At 40.4% G+C, this 19957-nt stretch overlaps 1 protein-coding gene across 1 annotated transcript in view; it reads left to right on the forward strand.

Annotated features, from left to right (window-relative positions):
• GLB1 (galactosidase, beta 1) overlaps positions 1–19957 on the forward strand; it is a 36033-nt gene that overhangs the window by 3472 nt on the left and 12604 nt on the right. Inside the window, exons 2-11 of the mRNA XM_009082049.1 lie at positions 528–697; positions 6117–6267; positions 6574–6634; positions 8081–8175; positions 9445–9625; positions 11322–11380; positions 12259–12380; positions 12485–12525; positions 12988–13100; positions 16059–16133. Coding sequence (XP_009080297.1) covers positions 528–697; positions 6117–6267; positions 6574–6634; positions 8081–8175; positions 9445–9625; positions 11322–11380; positions 12259–12380; positions 12485–12525; positions 12988–13100; positions 16059–16133 — 1068 coding nt within the window. The remainder of the gene's footprint in view (positions 1–527; positions 698–6116; positions 6268–6573; positions 6635–8080; positions 8176–9444; positions 9626–11321; positions 11381–12258; positions 12381–12484; positions 12526–12987; positions 13101–16058; positions 16134–19957) is intronic.

The following is a 19957-nucleotide window of genomic DNA, read 5'->3' on the forward strand; positions in this document are numbered from 1 at the left end:
CTTTGAAACATGCATGTACCATGTCCTGGAGCATTTAGAATGTGGTATATGTTCCTCAAAAGCTTCTAGTTGGCTTTTGCTTCTGGACTTGAGCATCACATCAAGTTGGAATTAGGGATTTGTTTTTCAACCGTTTACTAAGTTGAAGCAAAGTGTTGGCATTCACCTAATCTCCCCTAAATAGTTCTTCATCATTTACACTAGTCTAAGCAACTGCAGGATGTATCACTGTAGAAAAATGGATCTGTATGCTCATTAAAAATGGAGAATGCACATGTGGCATATTTTGGTCTAGTAGTGAGTCCTGTCGTTGCTGAGTTTTTGACAGATATTTTGTAGTCCCTTGGTGTCTTAGGCTCTGATGTGCTGTGTCTACAGCACATGACTGGAAAGTCATTCACAGTCTGTTATTTTAGAACCATTGTATCTTCTACTGTGGCCAACCCAAATATATTGTAATAGACTGTTCTCCATGTCTTTCAAGGCAGAAAATTAGTTTATTGTGTATTTGTTTGTTTTGTACACAGTCTATACCCCAGAGGAGTTTTGGGATTGATTATGACTCCAACTGCTTTGTCAAGGATGGAAGTCCTTTCCGTTACATCTCTGGTAGCATTCACTACTCCCGGGTGCCGCGGTATTACTGGAAAGACCGCCTGGTGAAGATGAGGATGGCAGGACTTGATGCCATTCAAACGTGAGTAGCTGTTGAGTGTATGAGAAGTGATTAAGTGGAATGCTACCATTGTCACTTGGCTTGTTATTTTTCAGGAATAGGTAAGAGTGCTCCGGAGAAGTAAAGGGTAGTCCAGGATGACCTCCAACAGAGTGAACTGGGGCAATTGGGCATGCAATAGCTAACAGGTTGCTTCCCTTATGATAGGCAACACCTATTGCTTTACAACCCAGGGTGCAAAAGTGACATGAAATAAATTGTTGGACTGTGAACTTTGGCAGCTACAGAACAGTTTTATGTGCTGTGCCTCTGCCAAGGGCATTGTATTCTGTGGTCAAAGGGCAGACCAGGTGAGAGGAGACAATAACCTGTTAATACAGCTTAGGTTGTATCATCCTGAAGCCTTGAAAATATTGGCAAAGGCTGCAGTAATATTTAAAACTATTTCAGGACTGTTTAAATGTAGAAAAACGGTTGGGATCTAGATGTACTTCTTTATCAGCTTTTAGTTTTATGTGTGTACCAAACCCTTAGTCATCTTTCCTGTCTCTCCTCCCTGACTGTGTACTTCTTACAACATGGGAGGCACAGATTTTTAAAAAAAAAAAAAAGCTTACTCTTATTTTTGCCATAGCTTCCTTGACAAGGGAAGTGGTAGAAGAGTATCACAGTCTTTTCAAGCAATGGTTGTAATTTCCAAACAGGTTTGGTTTTCCTTCCTAAATCATTTCAAAACTTAGAGCTTCTCTTTGGAACCTCCTGCTTTTGTGCTGAAGACTGCCAGACAGCATTAGTTCTGGCAGTGCAGAGGCTGTAGGGTGGGAGTGTTGCACCACCTCTTCTTCCCCTCCCTTGAAATCTGTATTTTGTTAGACCTGCAGGTTGCAGGGTTGCCTTGTACACTGGGGAATGTGATGAGTAAGGGTTAGCATGCGAAGAACAGACAGCAGGGAAAGAAAAGCAGTTGCATTTTTCCAAATTTTGAGCTCTCTATTTTTTTGCATGTCTTAAAACTCTTCCCCGTGTTGGGATGATGCAGTGACTGTTTAGTGAGTATTTTTTGGGGTGGTTTTGGTTGTTTTCTGTCAAAGCAAGCAAGTTTTGTCTTTGCTCACATTACATAAAAGCAATGGGATTAAGTAACACACTTGCACAGGACAGGGCTGCTGGAATTGCTCATGTAATTATTTTTTGCTGCAATGAAAGTAATATAAAGTGGACCTGAAAATGATACCTTTTGGTGTCTGGCTTGAAGGTTAGCCTGCGTCCAGACAGTGGCTCTGTGACTCCTATGGTCCATAGTGATTCATACTTCCCTTATGTCTCTGATTAATTTTCCACCTCACCCCAGCACCCATGTGTTTTCAGTGCCCTCTGTTAATTTCCAAGTTTTTCAAAAAGTCCCTTTTTTTTCCCCCTGAAATTGCCTGATCATGTCTCTACTACATCACTGTCCTTTGGAGATACGTGTATTTTCTTTCCCATTCCCCCCTATCACTGTTGTTTAATGGCAAAATTGATGCAGGGCTGGTTTGCTTTTTTATTTTTCCTGTTGCTTTCTCCCTCTTCCCTTATAAGCTCCCACTAACTAGGATAGGTGGGGTTTTTCTTCTTTTTTTTTTTTTCACTTTTTGAGATGTCTTACTCTGCTTTACTGTTTTGCATTAGTGTCCTCCCACTGTGCAGGAAGGAGCAGAGATTGTCTGGAGCTGGTGGTGCCAGCTGATCTCTGTTGGTCTTGGGAGAGCTGAGTTGGGTCTGGTTTGGCACAGAAGGTACCGTGCAGCTGGAAAGTGGTTGTGGGACCTGTGGCCTTAGGTGTTATTGCTGGATCACCAGTGACAGATAACAGTTCTATTACAACCTCATTTTCTTTTTGTAGAGCAGACTGAGATTTTTTTAACTTTCTCTCCCATTATTGCTCACCTTTGGATTTTTTCCTACTATGGTGAAAGATAAGTCCTAAAAGTGTGCCTTAGAAGCAGAGAATGCCCCAGTGTCTTGCATTTTCTACAATCAAATCCATCCATTTTTCCATTTGGAACCAATCTCTCTCGATGCTAAAAAAGCACCTCACCCACCAAAACTCCCTTTTGTTTTTCTTTGAAGTTTGCCAATAATCAAGCCTTACTGATCTTGATTATTTGAGATAAAGCAATAAATATTCATATTGCCCCAAACAAATCTGCTGTGATTTTGTGTAGTTTTGGTAAAAAACGGGAATTGGTCTGCATGATTATTTGGTTGTGTTTTTGTTTTCTTTTCTGCCTACTCTTTCCTGGATCAGCAATACTATAGCAAGGGGCTGAGATACCAGTTGTGTGAAGTTGTTCTGGAATGGGCAGCAGCACTGCCAGGCTTTCTGGCAGACTGTGGTAGTTGGACTCCCAGACTTGAGGCCACCTCTCAAGACTGATGTTGTGGCTTGGGATTTTTCTCATGAGATAGGGAATGCTTGTACTATAATTTGAAACATGGGAGCCTTCCTTGTTCTTATCAGAGTGTTCTCAGTGATACTAGCCATTTCAAGGGAAATAGAATCCTTTTATTAGAGGATTGTCCTTGTAAATATCTTGTGGTCAAAGACAGCTGGACCTGCTCTCTTTCCTGTTCTCTGCAGCCTTTTTTCCAAAAGATGCCTTGTTGCCTCATTCAACTCGTGGCTGAGTCAGCAGCTCATCCCGGGCTGGGATGGGTGAAATCAGTACGTGTATATAATTGCCTGCACCTGGAAGCATCTTAAGCAATAAAAGAACATGAGAAAACAGGTGACAGGCAGCTTGATCGTACATGAAAGCTTAAAATATCAAGGCCTACAGCTTCTGAATAGCGGGTTGAAATTTAATGTTGTGGTTGGTGTAACATCCCAGAAGATGGTGGAGGCTTAGTGAGGAGCTCCACAGCAGGCAGCACTCAGAGGCCTCTGTCTGGTCACAGAAGAGTAACTCTCCTCGTTTCAGTTCCTGTACTGTGTCTGCCAGCCAGAAACTAGTGCTGCAAAAGACATCTGGAAAGGACTGAAAGTTAGGGGCTTGTTTTGGGTTGGATTTTTTTTTATGTGGAGGAAAAAAACAATGAACCACTAGATGGGGTTAAGTATATACAGAATTTACATATCAGTGGAGAAACGTCCTGGAAAATTCCACAGTTACCTTTACAGCCTCACAGAAAGTTAAAGAATTTTGAGCATTTAATTTGTTTTGTTCTAGTTGTTGACTAATGAGTGGAGAATTGTAAACCTGTAGAAGCTCCTTCTAACAAAGAGCTGCTTTGAATAGAAGCAACTATTAGAATAGCTGTTTAGAATACCTGTTACTTAAAATTTAAACACAATTTACTGTTTCTAGAGACTTATGTATGTGTAGTTTAACTAGCATGTATAAAATGCTGCTCATTTGTGACAGCAGTACAAGTTATTTAATTTACACTGTTAAAAAAAAACCCGCTCTGATTACAGAGAATGATCTTGTACATTAAGGTAGTTACAGTATGGGGGTTCTGCCTGTTGATATCTCTGAAGTAGGAAGGGAGAACTGTGACTTCTGAAGAAAAGGAAATTTGTAAGATAAAGCTCAGAAATTGTGTGTAAATGGAAAGTAAATGCTATCACTCATATACAGAAGAAATACCACATTTCAGGTTTGAAAAAGGGATGTGGCATTCCTTTATACACTCATTATTTTGCAGCTAAAGCAGTGCAGCATAAACAACTGACTATAAGTTTGTACAATGGTCTGTAAGAATTATACTCACTAATGATAACAATTTCAAAGTAAAATAATTTACTTTGAGGCCATTGCTAGCTGTAGAAAATATAATGGAGGATCAAAGTGTCAACAATTTTTAGACCAGTGTTTAAAAATACATTTGTATCATGATTTGTTCCATAAGAAAACATTTCACATAAATTGTTTCTTAATTTTCTACCTTTCTCTACTAAAATCTGTTGGGTTTTTCCAGCCTTGTGGTGAATCATGGGACATAAATGCAAACTGTTTCTGAAATAATTTTTCTATATTCTTCCTTCTTGAGTTGGAGCTGGAGAAACCCTTATGTCCTCACCTCAGACAACATTAAGCATATTTAAACCTCCAGACTTGTTTCTAGAGCAAGTTCAAAAAACTTTCCAATGAGTATACTTTCATAGCTAATAGACGATAAGGTGTAGTTAAATTACAACTAGAATGGTTTTCTCGTATTAGTCTGTAATTTAATTACCAGTTATAAATAGGTCATTTGGTAGGCTAAAAAAAAGGAGTATAAGCAGTAGCTGTCTTTCTGTAGTAGTATTTTAGGCAGTGAGAGACTATTATGAAGTTAGTATCAAGTCATTTTTATTTAGCTCAAACAGGTGCAGTGCTCTGCTAGAAGCATTTTTCAGTGAATGAATTGCTGCATCAGCATGGCTGGTAATTCCTCACAGGCAGAACTTTGTCATAGAACTTTTCATAGAATCATAGAATTTAAGGGTTGGAATGGACCTTACAGATCGTCTAGTCCCAACCCTCCCTGCCATGGGCAGGGACACCTCCTCACTAGATCAGGTTGCTCAAGGCCTCATCCAGCCTGGCCTTGAACACCACCAGGGTCAGGGCAGCCAGGACATCCCTGGGAATAAACCGTGGAGCCTAGGGGCCCTTTTCCTATTGATACTACTTCCATATGTCTTCTTCCTCATTTTATATTATTTTACTTTTCTATGCAAGTGAGAATTAAAAAGTGGTAACTCTTAATTGTTGATATCAGACATGTTGATCATTAGTTAAGAGCACTTAGAATCCTGCTCTCCATTTACAAAGCCTCCTGTGCCTTATGTCTCCCAGATGTCAATAAAAGCTTTGGATATAGTTAGACCTACCAAAGAGACTTGGGATACTCCTCCAAACAACCCATTGCTTTCCCAGAAAATTATGAGTTCTTGTGTTGTTGTTAATTTTTGTTCTGTGTTAATGTTATACCAACCAGCCTCTTGCTTGCCTGCTTACAAGTGTGTCATACAGCAAAGTCCCAAAAGCCTTGTTAAGTCACAAGATAGCAGTTTTTTTCCTTTAATCCTTAAGGCAAATTTTCCTGTGAACAAATGTATTTAGGTTTATCTGTCCTTGAAAAATCCTTAGTCACATATATATAGCTTAAAGTAATTCTGCATTTCTAAGCAATAGTTTTGAAAATAGCATAGCTGTTATAGAGTAAACTAAAATTGTACTGCAGTGATAGCCTAGATGGTAATGGTAAATGGAACAGGGAATGCAAGCACAATATGATACTCTGGTATTGGCTTCTTTAGGTAGGTTGGTTTGTTTTATATAGTTTTCTGCTCTATCCAGCAATCAGCTTGTTCCTGCTTGAAATGTAGACAAACTGCACAGAACTAAATTAACATGAAATGTATTTTCACATGGTTCTTGTAGTCATTAAATGCACGTTTCTTTCTCATTAGGTATGTCCCATGGAACTACCACGAAACCCGGATGGGCGAGTATGATTTTTCTGGTGACAAAGACCTAGAGTATTTCCTGCAGCTTGCTAACGACACTGGATTGCTGGTTATCCTGAGAGCTGGACCTTACATCTGTGCAGAATGGGACATGGTATACAGCCTTTTGTAACAGTTAGCTCATTTGTAGAGTAAATCTAATGCAAGTATTTCTGTCTTAAAGTAGACGAATGTACTTGGTGTATCCTTGGATAAGAGTCTTGGTTTAGCGTATTAAAATCCATGCATCCTCAGTGACTTCTTGCAATACAAGCTTACTTCGTATTTGTTTTTCATTGGGAATTAGTACCTACTTGTAGAAAATCAGTCTTCAGGTCTCAGTATATGTTTTGATAAAAGGCTAAATTCTTCTTACGTTTCCTGAAAGTGGTCACTGAAGTGTTTTCCTTTCTTTTCCCAGGGAGGTCTTCCTGCATGGCTATTGGAGAAGAAATCTATTGTTCTCAGGTCTTCTGATGCAGGTACAGGCATCAAAAAAGACTACCAAAGATACACTTTAGCAGCAAAGTGACTTGCTGTTTGAGACCATTACTAGATAATTCATATTTCAGCTTAAGTTTTCTTGTGAGTAAAATCTTGAGTACTTTTAATTACAAATGTACATTCAAGAACTATATAGAGTGAACAAAGTAGGGTAGAAAGATTCCAAGGTGTTGACAAGTTTCATGAAAATTGGCATCAAGAGGGAAATCATTGTCACCACTGAGGAAAAGACAGGAGGCTTCAACTTTGAGATTTCTGGGTTTGCCACACAAAACTGGCCTTTCATCATGGGGATCCTTCCTGGCTGGTCAGTGTGCATGTAATTCCAGAACCAGTTACAACATTCTCATGTGCTGTCTGGTCATGAACCAGACACAGAGGAATGAGATGAGACAGGAGATCAATGTGTTTATTTGATTGCATATTAGGGGGCAAATGTATAGATATCATATCTGTAGAATCATAGAATTTTAGGGGTTGCAATGGACCTAACAGATCATCTAGTCCCGACCCCCCATGCCATGGGCAGGGACACCTCCCACCAGACCAGGTTGCTCAAGACCTCATCCAGCAGCCACTACCTCCCTGGGCAACCTGTGCCAGTGTCTCACCACCCTCACAGCAAAAAACTTATTTTCTAATATCTAACCTAAACTTGCCCTCCTTCAATTTGAACCCATTGTCCCTTGTCCTGTCATTGCAGTTCCTCATAAAGAGACTGCCTTGTAGCCCCTTCAGATATTGAAAAGTTGCTGTGAGGTTTCCATGCAACCTTCTCTTCTCCGGGCTGAACAGCCCCAGCTCCCTCAGCCTGTCCTCATATGGGAGGTGCTCCAATCCTCTTAGCAGCTTTGTGGCCTCCTCTGGACTTGCTCTAACAGTTCCATGTCCTCCTTATGTCGAGGACACCAGAACTGCATGCAGTATTCCAGGTGGTGTCTCACAAGAGCAGAGTAGAGGGGGAGAATCACCTCCTTTGACCTGCTGCTACACTCCTTTTGATGCAGCCCAGGATTTGATTGGCTTTCTGGGCTGCAAGCACACTGCCAGGTCACTGTGAGTCCAACTTCAGTTCTCCTCATTGTAGGATAAATTATCTATTTTAAAAACAGCAACATTTGTATTTGTTTTCCTGTTGAATTGTGTTAGGACAACAACTTGTGTGACAGATAATGAAGTCCCTTTGGTGATTTGCCAAGTTCCATCGGTATTTAAATGTTTTATTTTTTAGTAGACTGTACTGGAAGCTGACATTTATGAACAAATATAGGAGTACACTTCAAGTATAAGAGCAATCTGTTCATTAAATGCTTTTCATACTTTACATGATTAGAACACTAGGTAAAAACTATCCATGTGTAATTTAAAACAAAAATAGAAAAAAGCAGAAAAGTTGTGAAACATTTATATTTTGTATATTGCAGATTACCTGGCAGCAGTGGGTAAATGGATGAGTGTCCTTTTGCCAAAGATGAGGCCTCACCTCTATCAAAATGGAGGTCCAATTATCATGGTGCAGGTAACATCCTGAAAATCAAATGAACCCAAGCAGCATGAATGCTTATACAGCTTTTGCAGTCGCTCCATGGGTCTTGGCTAGTGGTGTCACAGATGTCCCTTAACAGTTTCAGGCAGCTGAAAGATTCTGATAAAATACCTTTTCCTAAAGAACTGAATGCACTGTTTCCAGATTCCAGAGCACTAAGCTGCTCTGTCAAAGTTGTTCCCACAACTACAGAAAGCAATAGAGGGAACTTTTCCAGCTTTTTAGATCTGAGGTTCATGGCAGTTCTCACATAAAGCCAAAATAGATTACAATTGCCTGAAAGGAAAAAATTGCCTGACACTAAAAAGGGGGAATAAGGATACCTGCAGATAAAAGCAAAAGCAGTATGGAGTAAGCCTAAACTTGTAACAAAAACAGCCTAAAATTTTGGCTTTTTAGTTCTTAGCACCTAACTTAAGTTGTAAATGTTTCAGGACACAATGTTGTCTGTTCATGGTGAGCAGCTTCTTTCTTAAACTCCTTCTATGTGTGCAGGGGTCATTGTTCCATATTCTTAGTATTTGACTATAATGAAAACCTTGTATGAATTTTTTCAGCTCACTGAGTGGCACAGGATGGGATAGGAGACTGTTTTTGTAACATGCCCAAGATCATTTTGTGTATTGAGCAGAAGCACCAGGCAAAATTATTCTTTGGCAAAAATAAAATGCTTATAATAGGATTTTCAGAAATAATTGCATTGAATCTGGAGATTGAAAATCCATCTCCTTGGGCAAGGGGCAAAATGTGTACCTTTCAGCAGCAGAAGAGTCACCCTTCTCCCCTCAGTCCTTTGAGTCCTTCTCAGGGCTTTGCTGTTCATGTGAGCCCGTTGCAGATGTCTCTGTTCGGAATGTCAAATTTTGTTGCAGTTCTGATCATGTCACAACTTGTTCCAAGGTTTTATTGTTCTGCTTGGGAGATGAGGTATAGATCTTAGTTTTTAATGGGACTGTGTTATGATCACTGTTGCTAAGTGGCTAGGATAGAGACTTTTATGGGGGTGTTTTTGTAGGAAAATGGCTTAGCTCTGCACAATGACTGCTCCACTCTAAGCTACAGGTGAGAGGAATGAGTGCCTAGAAGTGTTGTCTTCTCTTACTCTTCAGGTCTGGAAGGCAAAACGATATTTTCAGCATTGCTGATGAAAGAAGAAGAGGGTTGGATTTGGGCTTTCTGGTTTTGGTATCAGATGCAAGCTGAAGTTGGCTACTGCTTTACTGACTTGCTTTTACTGTGCAGGTAGAGAATGAGTATGGAAGCTACTTCGCTTGTGACTATGACTATCTGCGCTTCCTTCTGAAGCTCTTTCGCCAGCATCTTGGGGACGAGGTGGTGCTTTTCACAACTGATGGTGCAAGCCAGTTTCGCCTGAAATGTGGAGCTCTTCAGGGTCTTTACGCAACAGTGGACTTTGCCCCAGGTTGGAGACAGCTCTGCATTACCAAAAAATTCTGGTGTGCGTGTGCGTTTGTAGCAGGACAAACTGACTTGACTGCTTGACAAACCTGACTGCTTTGTTTAAGTGAGGTAAATAGGTAATTGTGTATATTTGATGTACTCTTAAAAAATACAAGAATCACCCATGAGCACCCAGTTAGAGAGTCATAATCACTTCCTTACATCTTGAAATCATGAATAAACAATTTACAGTGCTCATAGTGAGTTTGTCCTAAAAATTAGCAGTAATAATTGGCATTGATTCCATATATTTGTTAATAATTTTTTTTGGTGTTCAGGTTTTTTAATGTCCTCTCTCTGTCCTAGAATCCAGCCCTCAAAGTCCATTTCTTTTTAAGTCAGTGATTATTATGGAAAAAAACTACTGCTGAAGATCATCATTAGAAATGTTCATGCTGCCACAATTTGCTGTGATCTCGGCTTGAAGAACGGCTGAGCAAGCATAGTGTGCTCAGAAAGTGCCCTTTTGATAATAGAGTTTTTGATTTAAATGTTCATATACTGCATGAACTACTTGGTAAAATAGGCTTAAGGCACAAGAAAAGCTCAAAGATAGATAATTCTTTTTTTTTAATGTGTGGCCTCTTTTGTACATGAATGAAATTGTGAACTCCATATGTATCATTGTTGTGGTTTAACCCCAGCCAGCAGCCAAGAACAACACAGCTGCTTGCACTCCCTCCTCGCTCCCACCCTGGTGGAATGAGGAGGAGAAACAAAACATATAGATTGAGTTAAGAATAGTTCAGTAATTGAGAACAAAATGAGATAAAACACTAATGGATAGTAAAAAGTGAAAGAAAAAAACGAAACCAAACAAAACCAAAGCAGTGATGCACAATAAAATTGCTCACCACTCCAGGACCAATGCCAGCCCCTGTTCCTGCACCTGGATCGACTCGCCCCCCTTTATATACTGGGCATGACATTCTATGGTGTGAAATATCCCTTTGGCTAGTTCAGGTCACACTCCCTGCTATACTCCCTCCCAGGTTTTTTTGTGTACCTTCTCACTGGCAGAGCATGAGACACAAGAAAGACAACTTGATTTAAGATAAACACAACCTAGCAGGAACCAAAACATCAGTGTGTTATCAACATTGCTCTCATTCTGAATTCAAACACAGCACAGTACCAGCTACTGGGAAGAAATTAACTCCATGCCACCCGAAACCAGCACAATCATTGGTGAGCTGGTGAGCTACTCATGGAAGTTATTTCCAGTCTCTATGGCTTGAGCTGCTAGGAGTGATCAGAAGTGAAACACCTCTTTAGAGATTACCTGGCTTCTGTTCTTCCCCATAGTCTTGGTACTACAGCCCCAGACCTAGACTTTCCATGGACCAAGCAGCAATTCTGACATTTCTCAGATGGTGCCACGATGTCATTCCTGAGAATAGCTGGGTTGGGCTTTCAAAAAACATCTCAGAAACAAAGCCATGTACACATGCATTCACACCTGTGTGTATATATTTTAAATAAGTTCTGCAAATTAAACACTGGAATCAAAGGTATTGATTCATGTGTTTCCTTAAGTAATTTCCTTGTCTGGGTGTTTTGTTAGGTTGTGAGGGAGACTAAGAAACCTATTTCAGTAGAGTGAAGGACCGAAAAGGTCATGGATGTAGCAACTCAATTTTATTTCTTTCTGTTTATAGGTGGCAATGTCACAGCAGCATTCTTAGCTCAAAGGAGCAGTGAACCTATGGGCCCTTTGGTAGGTCTTTTCACTTCAGTTTCTTGTGTCATTTCTAGTCTTGAAGTTGTCAATAAGAGCGGAGTTGACAACAGTGCACTGAACAGTTATAGTGACATGTTGACTAAGACATAGTTTCCAAGTCAGTCAGAAAAAGTGAATAGAGGAATTTCTGTGTGTGTTTGACAAATCCACATCAACTGTTGTTCTGCAAATATCTTAGTCTCAAAATGTATTGATTTTGTCTCAGTGGTTTTCCTTGCTAAGATAAATGTTTACAAAGCAGTGGAAACGCTAAGTGTGATTAGATGAGTTTGTGAGATACACGTGTAGGTGGAAGTTAAAATTAAAAGGGCAGGTTAGACGTTGCTTCCTGTTTTCAGCTACCCTAGAGATTTTACCCAAGCTACAGTGGGATGTGAGACCACTGGAAGCCATTTTGACAAAGGGAGAAGGCCCCTCAGGGGTACAAGATCTTCTGTGTGCTATGAAATCGTTTAGAACACAATTTGAAATATTTATTTTTCATTGTATCTAGTCTGCGTATGCTGTTCTGCATAGAATATGTTGGTTCCAACATTTATTTGAATGCCAAGCATCTGAAACACACTCATGTTGATAGGTTCCCAGGAAATCCATGCTCTTTGGTATCTAAGAAATTGCTTTCAAAGTGTCCCTATAAAGTTATTGAAACAATTCTTTAATTTCTTTGACCAGTAATCTGCTGAAAATGACTAATACACTTTGTTGTATTTATAGTAGTTTGAAAATGGCTTGAATGAGTTAAGGTGCCTTTTGTTTTCCTTCCCTCTTACAGTTTGTAACTGTAAATTGTCTTACATTCTGTTCTTGTTCCCACTTCATGTTTTCCCTTCCTCTTTTGCCTTTCTTCCTTTCAGGTTAATTCTGAGTTTTATACTGGATGGTTGGATCACTGGGGGCACCGTCATTCTGTCGTGCCTACACAAGCTATAGCTAAAACACTTAATGAAATCCTGGCACATGGTGCTAATGTTAACCTGTAAGTGTGTGTTCAGTAGAGGTTAATTTGGGGGGGATTTTTTTTTCCCAGTTCAGCAAAACCTGATTTAAGTGTATGGCATTTTGTTGTTTTTTTTTTTTTAGGTACATGTTTATAGGTGGAACTAACTTTGCCTATTGGAATGGTAAGAAATTAATTAAGTTATGCTAATGATGTAGGGGAGCTGTTTATGAATTAGGTAGGAAGGTATTTTGTGAAAGAATGAGTGATGCCTGCTTTCACATGACAAAGATGACTGTGCTAGCTGTTCTCTATCTAGTACCAGCATGTTGTACTAAACCCACATGATATTTATCTTTGCTAAGGCTACTTCTGCTTCACTCAGTCCTGTGAACAGTTGAAACATGGATAAATTTGTTTCTCTTCAGAGTATTTCTGAAGACTGTGTAACAGAGCACTGTGAGCTCACAAGGACATTGTCCTCCAATAGGAATAGTTTCTTTATGCCAAATACCAAGACCTGCATTGAATCTAAAAATGTAGCAGAGTCTGGCTGTGATTGGAAAGAATTCTGAAAGTTGTCTTTGGAGAAAAAAACAGCTCTTCCACTGTTTCTATTGCTTTCTCTTGTTTCCTCCTCCCTTAGGTGCTAATATGCCTTATATGCCACAGCCCACTAGTTATGACTATGATGCTCCACTGAGCGAAGCAGGGGATCTAACAGAAAAATATTTTGCCTTGAGGGAAGTCATTGGTATGGTGAGTGTCTCCAGGACATATTTAGAATGGTTCCTTGAAACAACCCTGGTGTACTGCAAACTCTCTCGTTCTTGTGTTGTATAAGTTACTTCTGAGTTTACTGTTTTCTGCAGGTGAGGGAAATGAAAAAGAACAAGGCAATTAGGCCAACCTAACTGTTCTTACAAAAGGAGGAAGATCTTGCACCTCTCTGGCTATCCCTTCTGCCCCGATGGCTCCCTCCTTCCTTTTGGAGGAGAGGATACAGGTGTAGGCCTGTCACTGAAATGATTCACTGTTCTTTTTTACTGTATTTTCTGTCAACTGAAGGTCAGTAAGCTGAATCAGCTCACTCAGTTGGATGGGAGCCAGTGCTGCCAGAAGGGGAGCAGAGGAAGGCAGGAAGGATTTGACTGGGAGTAGAGATAGAGGAGGAGTGCACAGAGCTTTTCCCTTGCAGCATCAAGCAGTCATTGAGTCATCTTAGGCTCATCACTCAATGTCAGCCTGATGTGTGCTGCAACTTAGTGCATTGGCTGACTGTATCCCAAGCTTCGTGTTGTGGTGTTGGGCCTGTGTGAGAAGGAGTGTGCTTCTCCAAATGAACACATCTTGGTTTTGTGCTTTCACAGAATGTAGCTAGTGACTGGGACCAGCTTTGTTGTGCTGTAAAAATGCGCAGTCACACTACAAACTGGAGTTTGAAGTGAAACATGGAACCTATGCCTAGATCTGGAATAGTCTTTCATTGGAGACCATTCAGATGAGGTTTAAAAACAGATTACATGTGAATCCCGGGGCTCAGGTCTGTACTTGCTGTCCTGTTGTATGCCAGCAGCATTCATATTCACTAGAAAACACTTTTGTGCTGGGAGTAGATCTCCCAAACATGGACTGCACTTTCTTTAGAGTTCAGCACACCTTTATCTCTGTAACTGTGAAAGGCTTGCTGTGCATTGTTTTCTTCAATGTATCCATTATCCCTAAGCCTGATGGGATAATTTCAATAGCCTTTCCGTGGGAACCCAGTGTCTTGGATAGAGCTTTCTCACGAGATAAATTCCCAAACTTCCTGTTTTTGAGCAGTTTTCTTCAAGGCAAGATCCCTATCTGAAATGTAAGTAGTGTTCTAGTGCAGTGAGAGAGCCTTGATAAGATCTGAAGAGTTCAGTATAACCTCAGGTTTGTTGGGTCTTTTTTTGGTGTGGTTTACTTATTTCTTACTTTCAGTATCCATATGTTCTCAGTGAAGTTTTCCTGTCTGTGCTGTGGATTCTAAACCCATAATGGTCTGTCTACTCAGTTGCAGTTTGAGGTGGAGCTGATGAAAGGAAAAAAAATTGCCTGTAACTAATGACGGTGTTCAACATGTTAGATATGCCCCAAGGGTAATGTTATAATCTTCCTTTGCAGTATCCCTTAGTTAAAATTGTAGTAAAGAAGAAGAGTTTCAGGCTACAGCTTCTTTCAACTGCTGACAGTATTCTCTAATTTTTACTATTTGGGCTGAGATTTCCTACATGTGACTTTGCATGGGTGAATACAGATTTTCTTTTCTTTAAGCCTGGATATCTTGATTATTTTCAAATATAGAGAAGAAGAAATTGACTTATTAACAGAAATATAAATCATGCTTTAATCCCTCCATAACTGACACTTGACAGAACAGCATTGGGAATTATGGAATTATACTGCTGTGGTCTGTTTTAAAAAAAAAAAAAGACTACCAACTAAACCAAAAATCCTTGGTGCAGAGGCAAGCTTTTGAGCCTGAGTTTTATGCTGGTTATACCATGTGTAAACCTAGAAAATCATGCTTTGTGCTAAAACTTTCAAGCTGAAACCAAAGTAAAATCTCTTAAGAAAAATCCCCTTCCAACCCCTCACCAAATTTATTTAAAGAAAGCCCTACTGAAGTAAGCCCTCAGAAGTCGCCAAATGTGCAGATGGAGACAGTTTTCACAAGGGTGGTCATTTGTGCATGTGTGCTTAAATCTAGGCTTAGATTACTTGCTCACATGGGTATCTCATCTGCAGGTTTTTCTGTCTAATATACAGACAAGGCCATGTTTAGTAAATGAAAGATGAGAAGAGTGGACATCACATGAGACAAGTAACATCAGGAAAGGGAGAAAGGGACAAAGGCAAGGAGAAAAGAAGGTTGTAGGCTCAGAAAGGAGGAGGCTGGGATATGAGGCAGAAAGCCACTGTCTGGTCTGCCCCTCCTCAAAGGTGTCTAAGAAAGTAGTGGATGCCCTTCATCCCTTCTCTGTGCTGATATCAGGTTGTTCTTCCTAGAAAACTAGGGCAAGAAGTAACCAGAAACAGACTGGTGGTCCTAGTGTTTCCTTTTCATGTTTCCCTAGACAGTTGTCTAGACCAGAACCAGAGGGAAGCTAAAGATGGGACCTCAGGGTTTTATGGAGCTGTGGTCTCAAGGCCTGCTTCTCAAAGACTCCACCCTAGGCAGTAATGGATTGGCAGTGGTGGTGGAGTATAGTAACACTGAAAGGAAAGGCAGGAGTGACTAATAATTCCCATATGGAGGTGCTGCTAGGGAAGAGTCAGGTGGAAATACTGTCCTGCAGACTCAGAAAGGTTCACTTAAACTCCCATGAACGGGGAGGAGACTGCAGAAGAGCCGTAGCAAACAGTAACTCAGGCTGTAGCCACAGGAGGGCTCCAAGGGCACTGTGATTCTTTGGTAGCTCAGTTTGTTCCTTGTGCTTTTTACCATTACTTCGAGTTGAATAGTTATTAAAAATAGTTTACCATATGTGGTCAAGTCAGGTTTTTTTAAAAAAAATAATACAAACAACCCCCATCTAAAGATTTGATGCAGCTGTAACCTTTAGTGAGGTTATTTACTTTTAGCCAAAGTTCTGCTTTTGTACGTTGTGAAGTGTAAAGAGAATTCAGCTGAAGTGTGTTTGTACTTAAATTTCATGTGTGGTTTTATTTTCCTCCTTCTCTTTCTAGTATAAGCAGTTACCAGAAGGTGTTATCCCTCCAACAACACCCAAATTTGCATACGGGAAGGTTCGCTTGCAGAAGGTAATATAACAACTGTAATGCACTGTGTTTCTTTCCATAATGCTCTGGGTTAGCCTTTTACAAAAAATGGTCATGAGGGTGTCATGGCAGGCTGTAGATATCCTACAAAATAAAGAGGAAAACCTTGAAAGCAAACTTTCAGGGAGGAGGGAGCAGAGCTTGGGTGTTAGGAATCATGCCCATGTTGGAAAATGAGCAAATATATCTTATCTGTATATAAAAGGATAATTTTTACAATACGCTGTATGTGCCTGAAGATTTGCTAAACTGAAATTAATATATTATTAACACAACGGAATCATAGTTGTCGAAGATAACTCATGTATGACTAATAGAGTTGGGGGAGTGTTAATATGACAGCTACTGGCAAAGTGTTTTTGTAGCTGGAGGCATCTCTGAAGTAGAAGCAGCAGGTAGGATATACGTATCTTTTAAATACTTCTAGATGTTTCATAGAATCACAGAATTTCATAGAATTTTAGGGGTTCGAATGGACCTTACAGATCATCCAGTCCCACCCTCCCTGCCATGGGCCGGGACATCTCCTCACTAGATCAGGTTGCTCAAGCCTTTATCCAGCCTGGCCTTGAACACTGCCAGGGTTGGAGCATCCACTACTTCCCTGGACAACTTGTTCCACTGTCTCACCACCCTCACAGTAAGAAACATTTTTCTAATATCTAACCTAAACTTCCCCTCCTTCAATTTGAACCTGTTGTCCCTTGTCCTGTCACTGCAGTTCCTAAGAATGAGTCCCTCTTCAAGTCCATATTCAATTTCAAGAGTCCATATTCAATTTTGAATGTGGAATAATTTCCATAAACTTGAAGATCTTATTGATAAAGTTTCTTACAAGATTTGTGCAGATCTGTAGCTGACGAGAGAAATGAAATTAGTTTTGTGCTGAGGGAAAGGCACACAGAACCTAGCATGCAGAATCCAGCCTTGCTGGATTCCAGCCTTCCTGTCTGACCAACAGTGGTTTAGCTGGTCAGCTTATAAGTAGTTGGGGTTTGTCCATAGCACCATCATTTTTGGACCAAGGACAACTTTCTGTGATATATGGTTGAGAACTAGGTTCCTGCAGTGATTGAAGGGGATGGTTTAATGGGCAATGGAAGAGGTGATAGATACGAACTTTGCTATATTCTTTCTACTGGGCACAGACAAATTTTTGAGATAGAGGATTATTGCACTTGGTGTGCTGGATGCTGTAACTCCCAGTGCTTTGATTTTATACTTTATAATTTCAATTTGGCAGGCATTTTTCCAGTCAGCAGTGTATCTGATCTGTTATGCACTGCAGCTGAAGTGTTGCGAAATTAGGTAGTGATAAGACTTTGCAGGCATTTTCAAGTCATTCCGCTCAAGTAGTAGGCAGAAATGTTTTTTGCATGAAAGTGGTTCACCAGGGAAGTTGAAATAGATCTATATCATTTTCAACAACCTTTGAGTATCTTCTTGGCATATGAGGTTTCACTGAATTGGCCATAGTGACTAATTATATGCTTTTATCAGTACACCCACCACTGCTGCTGCTATCTTAGGTTGCCAACACTTGGGAGCCCAGCTATCACATTTTGATTCTTCCATCTTCTCGTGGTTCATGGCTGTCAGATAAGGCTGTCCAGTTTCACTAGAATGGTGAACTTTCTCTTTCATGACTTCAAGACCTGAATGCTGCCAGGGTGCCTGGTCCAGACACCCTACTTACAAAGGAGGAGCCAGATGAGCAAACCTGCTCAAATGTCACAGCTTTGACCTGGCCATCACAAAGCGAGCCCTATTCCTGCACCGTATCTACTCCCTGCTATTTTGGGAGAGTTTTGCTCTCCATGCAGCAGTTTTAGGAATCCAGATGGCATGTCCAAACTGCCAGGCATCAGGTTTTCTGTGAAGAATGCTGCTTTTTGCTCTGTGATGCACTGCTTAACTTCAGCGGCAGTTTACTCTGCTTGGTTACCCTGCAACACAGGATGAGTATCAAATCACAGGTTTGTACCATTCCGGACAAAGCCTTCCTCCTAGCTCCATTCTAGCCCCAGCTGATACTAGGTCCAATGCACCTTGTTATATGGAGAAGCCTGAATGTATTTGGGTGAATATCAGAGAGGAAATAGTCTAAATAATAGGACTTAGTTTTGGTAATGGTAAACGTCCCAGCTATATAATTTCCAATGATAGTGCTAAAACAGGTACCTTGTGAAGCTTCACTGTGCAGCTGAGGTCCAGCAGTCAGTCTGCTATGGAGAGCATTGAATCTACTGCAGTGAACCAACTCCCCTGACACTTTTGCAGGAAGGAAGAGAGAAAGGAGACTCCAGAGCATCTTCAGGAGTCATATGGTGTACTTTACAGAGATGCATATGCCCAGAGCAGGCTGTTGTCTGTTGTTTATTTCCAAAAGATACTCGGTGACAAGTCAGTCCTTAAGTACCAACTCGTCTGCTTGTTCCCTGATCCGGCAGTTCATTTTGAGCTATTGAATTATTTTAAGGAATCCTCCTGGGTGGAAAAAGCCTAATTTATTAGAAGATGCTGGATACACTCACATTGCCATAGAAGAGGACAGGAAAGTGGGTGGTGATAAGGAAAAAATCTTGTTGCATAGATGCAAAAGAGAAATGTTGAACATGAGGAATGAGGGCAAGCAAAGGCAACACAGCAGTTGGAGCTATTCTGCTTCTTTTTTCTTTCATACTTGATCGTATACTTAGGTTTTGAAGACTTTACCCTGGAGGATGAAAAAAGTATTGCTATTTTTTATTAGTAGTCAGTCTTTGTTTTACAGGCTGTTTTTAAAAATTCCCAACAATATTTTTAATTTTAAAATTTTCTATGAAGTTTCTGTTGTGATACTGATTATCTGCTAAGTAGCAGTCAACAGGAACTTGCACCAAGTCCAGATCTTGTCTTGGGGTTTTTTTTGTACACAACACACCACTTGAGTGAGAAGCTGAAAAAGAATCTATTCAACTTTCAAAGAAACAGGCTTCTACCAGCCCAATTCCTAAGTCAATCATGTGAGATTGACCTGTATTCTTAATAGAAGACCCCTTGGTAGCAGGAACTTAAAAAACAAAAGTCAAACAGGCATAGTACAAGCTTCTAATACTCAGTTCAGCAAGGCATAAAGCAGCACTTAATGCCAGTTAGTAGCTCATTCAGGTGACTGTGTGTGTCTTAATACTGTGTACATCCATTTCTGATTTTGTTGTCCACCTGGGTCCAAGAGTATTAATGCTCTTAGGACTGTTGCTTAGTTCTATAAATTAACACTGTCAGCATCTGTGCATCTCTTGCTTCACAGCTGTTGTAGAAGACCTGGTAGTTCAATATCTCCTGTGGCCTGCCAAGTCCTGCATATTGCTGTAACATTACTGGGTTCCTTGGAGGAGCACAAGATAAGGAATCGAGCACATACACAGTCCAGAATATTTGGGAAATTTTACTCTATGAAAAATGATTGTTATTTTAGCTACAATATTTAAACTGAAAACATAAGAGCAAACTACTTTGACCAAAATTTTGCAAGCCATTGTTTGACCAGCAGGTTTCTTCCCAGAGTGAACATGCTTAGCTGTGGGCTAGTGAGGTAGTCATGGCATTACCTTTTGTATACTTATGGCCTCCTTTTGCTTTCTTGTTCCTAGCTTCAAAAGTCTATTTAGATCTATTTCTACATGCTTGTTGTGGTTTAATCCTAGTAGGTAGCTGAGCACCACAGAGCTGTTTGCTCGCTCTCCCCAGTGGGGTGGAGGAGAGAATCAGAAAGGTAGAGGTGTGAAAACTTGTGGGTTGAGGTTAAAACAGTTTCGTAGGTA

This window comes from Acanthisitta chloris, unplaced genomic scaffold (assembly GCF_000695815.1).
Source record: "Acanthisitta chloris isolate BGI_N310 unplaced genomic scaffold, ASM69581v1 scaffold13569, whole genome shotgun sequence".
NCBI classification, from domain to species: domain Eukaryota; kingdom Metazoa; phylum Chordata; class Aves; order Passeriformes; family Acanthisittidae; genus Acanthisitta; species Acanthisitta chloris.